The 15,863-nt window shown below is 42.1% G+C and overlaps 1 protein-coding gene across 3 annotated transcripts in view; it reads right to left on the bottom strand.

Moving 5' to 3' along the window:
* grk5l (G protein-coupled receptor kinase 5 like) overlaps window positions 1-14,981 on the bottom strand; it is a 32,707-nt gene extending 17,726 nt beyond the window's left edge. For all 3 annotated transcript variants that reach the window (XR_015086813.1, XM_086030695.1, XM_086030696.1), the window contains exon 1: window positions 14,440-14,981. Coding sequence is in view for 2 of the 3 variants with exons in the window: in XM_086030695.1 (XP_085886821.1) it covers window positions 14,440-14,491 (52 nt within the window). In the remaining variant the exon portion in view is untranslated. The remainder of the gene's footprint in view (window positions 1-14,439) is intronic.
* Window positions 14,982-15,863: the final 882 nt, after the last annotated feature.

The following is a 15,863-nucleotide window of genomic DNA, read 5'->3' as shown; positions in this document are numbered from 1 at the left end:
ATCAATACCTTTTCATTAAAAACTACAACATTTAAAAGCAGGTACAATCAGAGCTAAAGGTTATTTAATAGCAAAATAAAGAAATAAAAAACAGCTCACTAAAAGTACATGCAGTGCAAGACCAAGATTTTTGAAAACATGATTTTAAAAAGACTTTACTTAAAGACCTTAACCTTAGTCATGGCAAAAGAGCATTGACTTCAACCTGGAATTTAAAAGCATTTATTTATTGGTATGTTTTGAATCTTTTTAAATTCTTATTATGTACTTTGATAATAAAGGACACCAGCAAATTGGGGAACCATATTATACACAAGTAAAGATTAAAAAAAAAGTTTTTGGGGGAGGGGGGGTGTTTATATACGGTTGCATGTTATTCCCGTGATTTTACGGGATGTCAAACAAATGCAAAACAATTGTGTGGGCAGGGTCAAAAGATGGTGGATGGATTCTGCTCTTATGAAAAGTTCTCTTTTTCTCAGTATCAAATTCAATTTGGTTCAGCTCCATTGAACATGATTGAGACCAAAGTCTCTTAATTTAAGTGGCGATGAATCTAGTGAGAGAGGACATGTTGCCATTAGTAGTACAGTAATTACAGAATAGCTTAATAGCATACAGTATCTAAAGTGGGGCCACGGGTTTAATGGCCAGGTCTCCCAAAACATTTGTCTATATAGTGTACTTGAAAAAGATAAAGACACTTTGAATAGATTATTTAAACTCAGGATTTATTTTGAGAAGAGATTCTCTCCCATGAGGAGAAGTGTGTTAGCAAAAGGACTTAACACTATAGTTAGTTTGCCGCACATGATGATGACGATGGCGACGACGACAATGGATGACTGCCGTTGGACAAACATTTTCGCTCTCTGCTTTCGCTACACTGTTTTTATCCAGCATGGGTCCCAATAGAGGACGGAGCTTCACCGCAGCTGAGAAGAGGTCATATGTCCCCAGACAAACACCAAGCTTGAATGTACGTATTAATAACTCAAGCCAAAATATCCCCTAAGAGAATCATTAACTCACAGCACCTGCTTCTCATCAACATTGTTTGAGGCTTCATAAGCTAGAAGCAGCCACACTCACTGATTGAAGCTCCTGGAAAACAGTTAATATATCTTAGATGGGTTTTTTTTCACGTGGGAAGGTAACTGAGGGTCTGAAAATGGCTGGCATCGGAGGAGATTTAAAAATATGATCTCTGGGTTTAGAAATGATTTCATTTCTACTTTTTGCACCCCCTCATTGTGTCTATTGGCTTCATTACCCGAAAACCCGCCAATAACAAATAACTTCATCATACTTCTTTTTTAGTTCAAATAAAGGTTGCAAAAGGGGAGTCAACCTAAACATATTTTTTTCAAGAATATGTTCTATGCAGGCCCACTAGTTGAAACAAGGCATTCTGATAAGTATTGCGTTTGTGGAATAAGAATTAATCGACTAGTTTTTAGCCATCTTTGGGGGCGGCTATTTTGTCACTTCTCTCGACTGAAAATGACATCGCAGTTGCTCAGGGCTCAGGTAACGACCAATCACAGCTCACCTGTTTTCTGGAGCTGAGCCATGATTGGTCGTTAGCTGAGTCCTGAGCATCTGTGATGTCATTTGTTAAGTGACAAAATGGCCACCCCCTGAGATGCCTAAAAAGGGGTGGATTTTGCTGCTTCACTCATACACAAATAAGCATTAATAATTCAAACTGAAGCTACAGATTCACCTGTCTGTGTGTGTTGTGGTTTCCTGTTAATCAAAGGAGTCCGCTTATACTATAATGTTTGTTGTGTTGAGCCGATGTACATATGTGCCCTAACGGTGAACTAATGCAACAAGTCAGGTAGATCAGGTCGTTTGTACAAGGATGGTTAATAAAACTTCATAGAGAAAAAACATTTAAGCACAAAACTATGTACAAATAATCCAAACAAATAATACTAGTAAAGAAGGATAAGAAAAAAACCGAAAACATTTATAAATTCACATTTATTCTTTCAAGCCCACATCCTCTGTGAAGCATGTTGTCCTTGCACCCAGGAATGAATTACGGTATTTGTTTATTTTCTTAAACGGAGCTCATGCTCTCAGGGTCTGTCACTTACACAGGAGCCGAAATACACACTGAGGCCTCGCTGTGCACGGGCCCATGTCAGTTTAATTTCTTCCATACAGGCTGCGTGGTCACTGCACTTTATTTGTTTCCCCTTAACAGCTCTGACATCATCAAGGCATGTCAAGTCGAGTAAAAATAAGCTTAAAGAGGGAAAGACCTGGCGCAAGACTTGGAGGTTACTGGTATCCAAAACATGCAAGTGTGTGACCGTGAGTGTATGTTTGTGTGAGTGCAAACAATTGTACTGTGACTTCTCTGGTAATTTCCTTATGCTTGGTTTAACCAGCAGTCCTTCAGGCCTCATCCATCCACACTCTGAAACACAGCCTTGCTTGATCATAAAGTTCAAGCAAAAGAATCCATGCCATTAACCAAATGTGGGGCAAACGCACGCACACAGGCACATGCGCACACACACGAATAAGCAGTCATCTTTCTCTTTCAGCAACTAGACAGTACACAACTGTGGATCTGTCAAACATTCATCAGACACTTCATTAGGAACGCTTGCACAATCTAATGACGTTCAAACAGCGGTTCAAGTGATCCTCAACTATGGCGCTGTCATGCCTTTGTGTGTGTGCCAAGACAGATCTGTACTGATACAGTATCGAAACCGATTGTGCCTTCAATCAAGATACAGCCATACAGCTCACAGTGCTACCAAACTTTCAGGGAAAAATTTCAATCACCCCTATTCCCTCACAAAAAAAAAAAGAAAATGTTAAATATGATGTGTGAAAACCATCAGCTGTCTCTGGCCGTATGTGCCTCAATAATCCCAGACCCTCCAAAGGCAATTATTAGGTCAGCAATAAGGGAGCATTATGTATGTGTGTATATATCAGTCGTTCTCAGATAGTGGGGTGGGGCTTGTGGTGTTGGGGGGGTGGGCGCATGTGACCCCAGGGAACATGCATTTTTTTGCCCTATTAGATTAAAGTATAATTGCACATCTACCACAGTAGGTGGCAGAGTTGCTCTCATTGTCAGAGTGCGCACAGGTAGTATTGGCTCTAAAACAGGGGCCTCCAAGTCTGGGCCTCGAGAGCCCCTATTCAGCCTGTTTTAGATGTTTCCCTCGCTAAAACACACCTGATTCAAATGAGGGACCGTTAACAGGCTTGGGAACCATACTGTGAAAAACAGGCTGGACAGGGGCTCCCGAGAACCGGACTTTGAGAACCCTGCTCTAAGGTGAGTGTGATCTTTTTTTTTTTTACTAAATGTGCGCGCACATAGGACAGGGCAGAAGATATGAAAAGCAGTGCACTTAAAAGGCACCATGAAAAAATATTTAAAGAGGATGAAAAGAAAGGTTCAGAGAGTCTTGAAGGGGGAAGTCAAGTTCCCTCAATTTTTTTTTAGAATAATATAATATCAGAGGTGGGCATTCCATCAGACTGGCGGACCGGTTTAGTATGCAGGTATAATATCGAAGTAAAAATGTTGGTATCGTGACAACATTAAGTCACACCTCAGTTTAAGTTGCAGGACTAGCCAAACTATGAAAAAAATATGTGACTTGTGTATGGTACTGATAAAAATTTTTTTTTTGATATGAATAGAATGTGCTAATGCATGTTTAGAGTTCCACCAATACTAAACTGCCACCTTCAAGATCAGTGGCCCGCAGCTTTTTTGCACCACATTCTAACGTAGACATATTTTTACAGACAAATAACAACAAATGATGTAATGTACAACTGACAATTATGTAATTATGATTATGTTCTTCAATAGTGGGAGTCCGGCAAAGACTTGTCTTTCGACCCCGGTCGCCATGACTATGTTTAATGCCACTGCTCACAGTGGGTGGAAAAAAAAAAATTCTCCGCCAACATCACTGCTAACATGCTTCAATATCCAATTTACAGTGCCTCTTTGATCAGCTCAAAATAAATAAAAGAATCAGTCTTCCTCCATACATCTGTAGAATATGGCCCACAATGTCAGCGTCACAGCCAGCAAGAGTGTGCTGTGTGTGGGTGCTCTACAAGGGTTACCAAAGAAGGTAATCTTTGACTTATTATATGAGTATTCACCTTGCCTGTATCTAGTGGTTTGTTCACAAACAACTAATGAGCCAACGCTTATTATCTAATTCTCACAGATTTTCACATCACCTCCTTTGTCTGAATTGTTAAATGTCGGTCTCACAGCTGAGTCACACCCGGGTGGTCAGAAAGGTACCAACGCATTGTGATGAAAAGCAGCACCATGATACAAACGCCTTTGTTCTCAGAAAGTCTTCCTTTTCCTGCACCTCCACAAAGTCCAACTGTTTATGAGATGGAAACCACTGGCATTAGAGCTGTAGGATATTTAGACAAAAGGTAAATACCACAACAGGCCTATTTGCAAACATTTAAGATAGTTTGTATCTGCTTTAAGTTGTCTATGATCTCTAATAAAGCATTGTCAAGAAAAATGCATTTGGGCTGACGGTGACTGATATAAAAATGAACAAGAGTAAATTGACAATCAACAGACGAAACAATGCAATCAAGTACCTGCAATACTGTAAGCTTGTCACACAAGCGTCAATGGTTTGTTACAGAAAGAAGACATATTGGGGGCGGTTCTAGGGCTTCGTGTGGTTATGTTTCACTGCAGTTTGTCTTTGCATGCCTCAGGAAGCTGAGAGAAACACTGCCCAGACTTGAGCACAAGGAGAGGACTATTGCCGGAAGACGTTCTTCCCTGGTCCACAATGATGTCATGTTGGTCCCTTTGCTCTGCAGTCTCATTACCATCTCTGAACTAGCCTCTCCCATTATGTCCTTTAGTTCATCTGCATTCTGCACTCCCGGTAAACAATGTACATTTTTCACTTGGCAATTGTGACATATTCTTGTACTGTCTGTCGTAGATTTGGTGTGGAGGGGACACCTTCTAAACTGTATAATATAAGGCCATAAACCCAAATACAACCATGGCAACTGAAACCAAAGACCGATCATATTATCAGCAGCACTATCAACACAGCTTATTCCAATAAAGAGCTGCATGCAGCACAATTCCAATCTGCATTCAATCATTGTGGTGATTTTCCTTCATGTCCTTGTAATCACTACTGCTAAAAATAGCAACCAGCCCAAGGGCACGAGTGAGTTAATACACTCTGAGGTAGTCAAACCGGTCCATGACCTCGCAGCAGTTGTCGCTGGAGTGATTTTGTGCCTGTGTACGGTTCATAAGGGGGAAAGTCGGAAGAAAGGACTCAATTCTCACAACAGCAGAAAATGCAGGCTACTTTTCCTGTCTCGGAAGAGTCAGGTGCAGCAGGTTTCCTGTTCTAATAACACATTAAGTGAGGAATGCGGAAGGGCATGGGCGGTAAGCGCCGCTCACGCAATTTTGACGAATTACATTATTTATATCTTCATGTTCGAATACAGTGTAACACATTGTCGGGAATTAAGGTTACAGTGTAACCTTTGTTTTCATGATTCATCTGTTCAACACACAGGTCACAACACTCAATCAGCGTCAATAATTTACTTACTACGTCACTCAAACAGCATACACGCTGCGTCCTGTGCAGGTAGCGTGGAGAAACAATGGAGGAATAAAATAATAATTGCGGTCTGTGGGCTCCCAGAGCTGCACAACACAGCCAGGTTCCTATACCAGGACCGCGCAAAAAGCTTGGAGAATGAAGAACAAGGAAGTTGGCGTATCTAATAAAGTGTATTTATTTGATCAAAGCTGTTGAACTGTGAACCAAGATAGCAAAAAACATTAGCACAACCACCAGCCACCTGATTAACTAGCGATGTTCCTACTTTTTTCCCCCTCAGTCAGAGGAACCCCTCATCTTGTCTATTGTGCCGTGGTGTGAATGAAGCAGCCATGCCGGCGATCAAACTCCCACGAAAAACATGAGATGAAGCAACATTTCACCTTTGGTGTAGATGTATCATTAGGCAGTTTTTATTGCCGGATGACCTTCCTGAGGCAACCTACGCATTTTTATTGACTAGCCATTGATGCACTAACAGGGATGCTTAGTGTGGGCGCTTGATTCCATGAAATGAGTGGCCGAGTCATGCGGTTTTAGTTTGAAAACGAAAGCTGAGACATCATTTCAACAAAAAAAAGTAATTGGAAATTGAAACATGCAAAAACTCGGGCATATGAAAAATGAAGATTCATCGACAGGCAGCATAGACTCCATGAAGGCCACCATAAGAAAACACTCCTACACAGTCACACAATCTCAGTGTTGCCAGAATCCATACATATTTTGATAAGGTGACTAATTACGGCAGAGTAATCGGTACTTGTATGAGCAATGATTTCATTTCATGTCTTTCGGCGTGAAGCTTTGTACTTACTGTGCGGCGTGTACGCATGAAAGTAAGTGCCAAACAGCAGAGAATGGAGCCAACTTACCATGGTGCAGTCAGTATATGTGGATAACTGAATGCATATGTCCCTGGAATTGGGTTAACTTGATTACGCTGGCCTTCTCTGGCTATCTCTTCCCTCTAAAACTGCTCTCACGCGCACACACAAATACATATGAAAGTGTTTGTTCCATATTTCACCACAATGTTGACATTCCAAATGGTTGTGTCCATGTTATAATAACAATTTGGAAAAGAAAAGAAAAGGGGAAAAAAACTGCAAAAGTGGGATTCAACTTCTGACACAAACCTGCTGTTTCTTGCTTTATCTTGCCTTCGACATCTGAGTATGTTGTGTTTTCGACCTACTGCCCATTTGCTTTCTTCTTTCCATTGCTGTTTTAGGCTATACAGTACTCCCCTATAGACAATGATTAACGAATTCACTGTACCTAATTAGATGCTCTTTTTTGGACTCTAAAGCCGTTTAAAAATATTTAGGCCACATGTTACAGTAAATAACTCTCAACTAGCATTGACATTGTAAACTCACTTACAGAATTTAGTTCATGGCAGTTTGAAGTAGAACTTGCACAACCTAATGCCACAGCAAAATGTGACTGCATATAAAGACGCAATGTTGCATGCAGCTGCTGACTAAGGGTGGGGGCTTTAAAACATGCTTGAGATATTGATCATTCCCAGACTAATGCACATGAAATATTAAATGGATGTGCCGTTAAAAATATGGCAACAATACAAAGAGCACATGCTAACGACACAATAAAATGCTACTTAAGTCATTTATAAACTGTAAATGGGATGGAAAACCCGTGATGCACTGTGATGCTCAAGACATTTCTAGAGTACTTGACATGCTTGACTTTGTGTGACTCCATTTTCATTCCACCTATCTTTTCTACTCTACATCATTTGCTCGTCTATTTCCCAGAGTTCCATTCACAATCCCTGAAGAACAGGCGTGAACTTGTGGCATCCAGAGTTACATACACTTCATGTGTGGGCAGAGGCAGAAATAACAATAGATACAAGTGCCACAGAGCTGAATATTTCCACTCAAGAATAAAATGAGTCACACTCCCACTCAAAACACGCAGCCTTGTGGTGCCAATGTGGAAATGTGCATCTCTGCGTCTTTGGTTGATGCCTTCATCTCCACCTCCACATATCTCTGTATGCATTGCAGTTGTTCACCAAAATAAAACTGCATGTCATGGCAAGGCGACATCCTTTCAGAATAGAACCACAAGATTACCACTTAGTTTAAGTGTTACTGGAGAATGGATGGATGAGGAAATCACTACTTTGCTACTTGCCTAATGGCATTAGTTAGCTGACATAGCCAATTGAGCTGGACACAATGGCACCATATTGTATGGATGAAATTGAAGAAGAGCGCCCATAGTTTATTCAATTGCACATGACCGGTGAAGGCAACATTTCATCACCAAGCCACCACAATACACTTGTCAACAAGTGTAGCAATGTGGCACGTGACATTGCTTATAACAAACACCCACATTAACAACTTTGCCGAACATCATAACATTTTTATTGGAGCTAATGCTGGGAACACACTCATGTTAATCTGTGCTAAAACTGAAGCTCTGCTTACCTTTTTGGCTTTGACATGATTGGGCTTCAGCCACCGTGTCAGAGTGTATATTTTGCTCTGGAACTACACCCAGTCTAGCTGCGAAGCTTCCATTGGCTCAGAAACTTGGCATGAAGGTGGTCATTACGTTAATAAATTGTAACAGTGGTGGTCAAGTGCAGAATGTCTCCCTGACAGATGCATTTTTGTCAGAAAACTATAGATTTACTTTGTTGTTTGATTTCAGACTTGGTGGGTGTCGCAGGCAGGCACTCCAGAGACCCAAAGATCTGTATACAAACTTTTAAAAAGTATCATTTCCATGCGTGACCACTTAAAACACTGAATAAAAGCATGAGCGCAAGTAGTTGATGCGCCATCAAGCATTTTTGCAGCGTCGTGTGAACACGGAACATTTCAAGATTCAACATTTTCACACAATCGTTCTTGTATAAACAAGGCCTAAACTATTTCTCATTAAGATTGACGTATTTTTCGAAGGAAAAGAGGTGAACCTGCTACAGATGTTATGTTCTCCATCAAGGGTGAATAACTACCGTTAACTACTGTACAACTCAACTAGTTCTATCAGACACCGAACATCCAAAACAAGAAAACAGACTGAGAATGCCAGCAGTAGGTAGGAGAGTGGAATTTAGTCCGTTGCAGCCCAAGCTAAATACACCCGCTCTGTTACCATAATTTAGTGAGGCCATCTGGTTGCAGCACTCCATTTTTTCCCCCCTGTACTCTCATTCATTTTAACAGCCAGTGACGTTTGCCGGTTTTGGAATCTACAACCGCTGCCGGGAGGAGTTGTGAATGGGGACTGCACACATACACACGCATTCATACTTCACTGACACACTAGAGTGCGGTAACATTTCAACAAAGGAATTCACCCTAACAAATATACCATACAGGCTGCTATTAAATGTAAGCTACTGTTCAATAGGCATGTCCAAGCACGTCACAGTAACGCATTCAGCCATGAATACTTTTCTTTCTGTTGATCAGCTGTCACACCAGCAGTTTTCTCAGATAATGCATAGCGTACAGACAGTGATGGCATTGTCAGAGCAGTGAGAGAGGCAGTCAACTGATACATGGATGACCATACTGAAAGATCAGGGTGTTTTGTTTCACCGCACGCACTCATCATCCATAAAGTATCTTCCACAGAGACCGGAGAGCGGCTCCACAGGAAGATGGAGATCGGATGGCAGTTGCCCACTCAGTTTGTTATGTAACAATCAATCTGATTAGATAGCTGATAGGCTGCATCTAACTGATGGAGCAAAATGCCATTCTGTATTTTATGTAAGACAGTAGTCGTGATTGCTTTGTTTTTCTGCTGGTGAGTGGGCCACTGGAAATAGAAGATGACTCATATTTTCCTCGTTGGGAATGACATGAAACAGATAAAAAAATCCATGAACAACATTTCCACGATGTGTTCGTCTCTTTAACAGTCAACAACAACGCAAGGCTAGCAGAGGGCCCGTTTGTCCACTTTTGGCTTGAACATCAACAGAATTGGATTTCCAAACTTCACTAAGACGCAGGGTTTATTTCTGATTTTGAGTGTGTGAGATTGTCATGACCAGAAAGCATTTGGAGGGAGGATGGATGCCGTACAGCTCTGCCCTGGCTCTCCCATAAAGATACAGTACATACAACAAAACAGATACTTTTGATTCATTCTCCCAATGTTGCTGACAAGCAACCTAAAGACGGGATTTAAGTCTGTCATACATTCTGGGCCTTGTAAGATTAAACCAAATATCAAATCATGCTTTGATCATTTACAGGCCATAAAGCAATAATACTTCTATCAACCTGTGGCAGGTTATGCTGCGTGGTGTTTGAACTCTAGTGTTGGCGCACTCTCGCAGTTACAGAACACACACCGCTGAGAGTATACTTTGCACTTTTGCATGTCAAAGGGCCAACTCATCCCTTGATGTGGGACTATCCGCTGACTTTCCTCTCTCACAGCCAGCCAGAGACAGGGAAAAGGACCAATGGAGCTGCTGGGACAAGCAAGATCTGTCATGGGTCATTAACTGCTGTTATTAATTTGCAAAGCTTGATTCTCTCGGCCCAGTCATGCTCTGCTTGCGTATAACAAATGCCCAGTCTGACCTGTAGGCGAACACATCCGTTGATTGGGTTTTCATAGCATGGAATCTTCCCGTTTGACTTTCTCTATGCCATTAATTCCCACAAAAGCCACTCACGCAGGTTGCCCTTCATTTTCCAAAGTATGCCGTCACGGTGAGCTAAATGCACCGCCCGAAGAGCAGACAACTCCTGCGTCATGGCGCAACTACTCAAATTCTTTTGATTGAAGAACCCAAGTGCTGCCACAGCATTTGTTTTTGTGACACAAGGTTCATTTGATACATTTATAATTCGGAGCAGATTAACGTGGCCGCGAAGGGATCATTTTATTTCTCGGCGGGCCACAACAATAGCTAGACCTGTCTGATCTAATACAAAAATCGATCAATCTGGTTTTGTATGACACTGTCTAACATTTATTAATGAAGGCCATTGCTGTGGTTAATGTTGGCAGTGGTGTGAAACTCTTCTGGCTCCTACTAAAAAATGTCTCAAATCAGTGGCAGTCAGTTTATCCTTGGTGTCTCAAACGAAAATGTAACTTCCAGTTTGGACGCATAGAACATCGCTGATAGAGTCTCGCTAAAAGTCTGACATGCGCAGTCAGTCCTTGTGCAATACATATATATTTGGCCCTGACTTCCACCGCCCAATAATGTTTAAACAGAGTATCTTTAGAGCCGGCGCCATTTCCAGTCCGGCTCTGGCCGATCTGAGTGGCTCCTATCTTTGATGGGAACCTGCCCCATCCAATATGGCCACCACATAGCCGTGCTCAGCCATGCTTTGACAGCGCATGTAGTTGTGTCTTCATATTCAACTCAGTGAAGTCATTTCAACATATTTTGAGAGGAGAACGTGGAGCCCTGGTCACATGGATAAGAACAAGCAGAACTGGGTATCGCCTAACCGCCACCGAGTTCCCGTCTGCATATTGAATCGACCCACGTGGTCCCAGTCAGTCCGAGTCAGCCAAACGGCGTCGAGAACGGACTTAACCTGTACCACGTCACACGCAGGTGCCACACTCCTGACACGCGTCCCGGTAAGGAAAAAAATACAAATAAAACAGTGTTGTGTGCCTTGCGGTCCCACAGATGCAATGACATGTGCCCCATATGTTAATTTTACCGATCACAACGCTGTGCGTGTGTCGGTTGTTATTATTTGATGCAGCGTGTCTGCTTGTGCGGCGCCTGCGTGTGACGTGGAGATTACGTTCTCAACGCCAATTGGCTGTCACCAGCAAGGGATGGACCATGTGATTTCTCATGAATACTGTAGAATTGATAATGTGAAAATGTGAACATTGGCTGAGATGAATAGAAATAGTTTTGGATATTGAGAGAGCTGGGTATCTTCTATCAGTCTATAATTTCTCGTCGCCGACAGCCAATCGGCGTCGAGATCATACCGTGGTGATCCGTGAAATGAAAACAAAAGGGGCACGTCATTGCATCTGTGGGGCCGGAAGGTATACAACACTGTTTTATTTTTTTCTTTGTTTGTCTCCGTGTCAGGAGTGGGGCACCTGCGTGTGATGTGGTACTGTCCGCTCTCGACGCCGTTTGGCTGACTCGGACCGACCGGGCAGGTCTGAAATATAGACGGGAACTCATAGACCAGGGGTGCCCACACTTTTTCAGCCTGAGAGGTACTTATAACATGACCGAGTCAAAATGATCTACCACCTACTAGAAATGCAAAACACATTATATATAAATATATTAAGAATTATTTTTGTATGTACCGTATATGCTAGTGTACCTTGCATGACTGCATCAACCTATATAGCACAATACAACTACAAAAATGTTTGTAATTACCTTACTCTGATGACTTGCACTGAATGGAATCAGCCACGGACGCATAGTCCGGACAGTAGCTGCTGATAGCCAGCTTCAAGCAGATCTGCAGCAACAACAATCCGCCCATTCGCTGCGTATAAAACAAGTCAACTTTTTTGCACACTATGCTAATGCTATCAATATTGCTGTCTTGGTAAAGTTCAAGAACTGTTTAAAAAAAAAAAAGCCGCCGAGTGAACAGGACGCCATGTGGCTGTGTGTGGCGTAGTATGCCCGATGCTGATTGGCTGCCGCGCCTTTGCGATCGACCGGTCGATCGCGATCGACGTAATAGGCACCCCATCATAGACGGACTAAAGAATAGACGAATGCCCAGCTCTGCATATTGATATTTACTTGTTTCCTAATTATTGTGAGAAATCATTAACATGATGTGTGCCTTCATATAAATGTCATGTCATGTCATTTTCTGCACAGAGTGACGGGGGAATGCTGGAGCCTATCCATTACACCAGTTTTAAGATCTCTGCATTGGCTCCCCGTGTGTTTCAGGATCGATTTTAAGGTACTTTTATTAGTTTATAAATGTCTTGGGCCATCTTATTTATCTGACTTGCTTTTACCATACCAACCCTCGCGGATCCTGAGGTCCTCTGGCGCCGGCCTTTTAATTATTCCTAGGGTGAGGACCAAAACGCATGGCGAGGCTGCATTCAGCCATTTTGGTCCTCAACTTTGGAATAGCCTGCCAGAGGACGTCAGGTCCGCATAGACTGTTGATATTTTTAAGGGGAAGCTCAAGACATACCTTTTTAGTTTGGCCTTTAAATAATTGTTCTTAGTCTCTAACTATTTTTATCCAATCTTATTGTTTTATAGTTCTTAGCTTCTTTTATTGCTTTGTCTTTTCAGCTTCGTTGTCATTTTCCTTTAGCTTCATCGAGGTTTTACCTCCAGTGTTTCCTCAAGGTGGCTGCCCTCCCTGCGCCATGCTTAGGGGCTACCCCGGTTGTCGTGGCCCGGGGGTCTTTGAGGTGGTGGTGCTACCCGTGGCCATGGGCTGTCATCCCTCTCAGTTTGGACGAGCTCCCCTTGGGTACTCTTTCCTCATGGTTTCTCTGTGCCCTGCCATGTCTCTTTTTAAGGTTATATGTGTGTGCGTTTGTGTATGTGTGTGTGAGTGAGTGAGTTAGTGAGTGAGTGAGTGAGTGCAAGTGTGCTTGTGGTTGTCTGTCTTTGTGTATACTGCGAGGGAGTGAGGGAAAGTGGGAGCGGGTTCTCTTTTTATGCTGTATTTTGATGTTTTTAATGTACAGCACTTTGAGTTGCATCTTGTGTGTGAAAAGTGCTATATAAATAAAATTTTATTTGATTTGGTGATCCCAGCTGATTTGAACTGGTTGCCAGCCAGTGGCAGGACACATGCATAGATCGCTGTCACCAAGCGGGAACTGATTCCACGCTGCCCGCACTTAAGACAGACGAGTGTACCACTACACTATAGGCGAATTCACATAAATGAATGACATTAATTTTTAATAACGTAAAATAAAAACATTTAAGGTAACCTGAGCAAATCCGTTATTTCAGAAGTGTGCATCAAACTTCAGAGTTCAAACAACTATGCAACAATTAACTTCATGATTTCACATAATTTAGGTTGCTTGTGTGATTTATAATACTGCTATTGAATGACTTTTTTTTTAAAGCGCATCAGACAGTCAGGAGTGGTTGTGCCCCAGCATATGTTTTCATCTTGAAAAGCCTCTGCAGCCACCTGACTGGATAAATTCTAAGTTTGTGTTATTATCTTATCTGAAGACACTTTTTGATTCAACTATTACACTAAATACAGCAGAATGGAATGAATGGAACGAGTTGATCAAAATACATATACATAGGAAGATGTTATACATTAGTTCTATTGACAGAGGATAATCCCATACTATGGAAATAAAGGCAATAACTAAATAAATAACTAAATAAATAAATGCAATATCCTATTTAATTTTATGTACATGCAATTGTGATCACTATAACAATGGCCTTTTCACTCCCAACTAGCTCACAGCGTATCTGTTGGCTGCATTTCTGTGTGCATTTTTAAGAGAAATTGATTGCATCAATGTATGCATGTGTGTGTCATGCCGTGGGCACTCATTTTCGCAGAGACCGAAAGCGGATTTGGAAAGCTGGGTTTGCTCTTTACATTTGAGAAGAAAGCGCGTACTGTATTCAAAATGATGAAAACAAAGTGGATGGCTTTCCCTGTGAATGTTTCAAACGTTGGCAGTAACGTTGTACAAGGTGTCGAAATCGTCTGGCGGGGTTTACCTGCAGTTATAATCAGCTGTGTCTAGCTGATCCTTGCACACATTTTCAACGAGAAAGGACCACAGACACATCTTTGGTGCGTTAACTTACCCTCTCTGGCTTTAAGCAGTACAGTGTTGGCCACGATGTTCTCCAGCTCCATCAAAAAAAAGGGGGGGAAAAAAGAAGAAGAACAAATCCCGAATGCAATGGTTCACGGTGCACAAACGTCTGCAGCGGAACCACTGTCCTTTGGGCTCGCAAGGCCCGCGTAAAAGGGTCTTCACTTCTCGTTGGCAGCCCAGCAAATTTCACTCATGACAGAATCGTATGAGATGAAAAAGGGTGCCATAGGTCTGCTTGCAGTGTAACACGGGCATGGTTCTTTTCGTGGGATGGAAGTGCGCCGCTGCATTTCTACTACCGCAACGCAGCCCCATGCGTGATTTGGCTACAGAATACCCCCAGGGTATAAAAAAACCACACTGGCGAAACTGGTGGAAGCGAAGCAAGTCCCCTCGGTTGATTCCTAACGGCGGGACATCGATAGCTTCACGTTTCGGCGACAGAGGTTGGTTGATGAGTGTAGCAAAGGGGACGTCAGCGACTCAGCGCGCCCCTCTGCCCTATTGCTACGTCATAAAAAAGTGGGCTGGACCACCGGCCCCCAACTGTGTCAAGTCCACTTACACTTAATCTCACCGGAAGAGTACACCATTTTGGGAATCCTCAAAGTAAAATTTATATTGCCGACATTGACTACTCTTGTGTCGCTTTAGGGCAGTGTGTCCCACTCTTGTGTTGCTTTGGAGCAGTGTTTTCCAACCTAAATTGAGCCAAGGCATATGAACAAAAAGAAAAGCGCATAAAATAGGTTAAAAATGATCTCATTGCCAGTGACCTACAGTACATAAATGACATCAATACCAACTCCACGAAATTATGTTATTTAGCCCAATCCAGTCTATTCTTCATTTTGATTCCAGTGGTGTGTGTGGATATTAGTTTTGTTTTTGTTTTTTATGGGGGGGCTGGGTGTCGCGGATGTCACATCTGTTTTCAAGGATGGGCCACTTAAATGCTGTAGTGGGCCACCATTTTTCATCAGTGCCATTGGGGGATACAGCACAGGACCATACATAGGACCATTCACTTCTTGACCAGATGTAAGACAAAAATGCTATTTTGAAAATGGACAAAATACATGCATGCATACCATATATGTACTCTTAACATAGTTCCTTGTTTGATAATACATTTCAATGCATGCATAAAACATCCACCATCTTAACACAACAACAAACGCTTGAAAAACATCAAGTGCAAGAACACATTTTTTACATTTTTTCAACTCATTCAAAATTGTAATATTATTGACGTACTGTTTGTCCTGCATGTCATTCCAAATGCCCAAAACAATATACAGTATTAGGCCCATTCACATTGTAATGTAGGGCAGTTTAAGACCCATCTAAGCACAACTGAAACATGCCTGTCATCTAGTGGTGATTCGTGATACTACCCTTTAAAGAGGA

The sequence above is a fragment of the Filicampus tigris genome, chromosome 5 (genome assembly GCF_054856515.1).
Source record: "Filicampus tigris isolate MCC_2025a chromosome 5, RoL_Ftig_1.0, whole genome shotgun sequence".
In the NCBI taxonomy this organism is placed as follows: domain Eukaryota; kingdom Metazoa; phylum Chordata; class Actinopteri; order Syngnathiformes; family Syngnathidae; genus Filicampus; species Filicampus tigris.
Note: the sequence above shows the minus strand (reverse complement) of the source record. Positions and strands in the feature narration are given on the sequence as shown.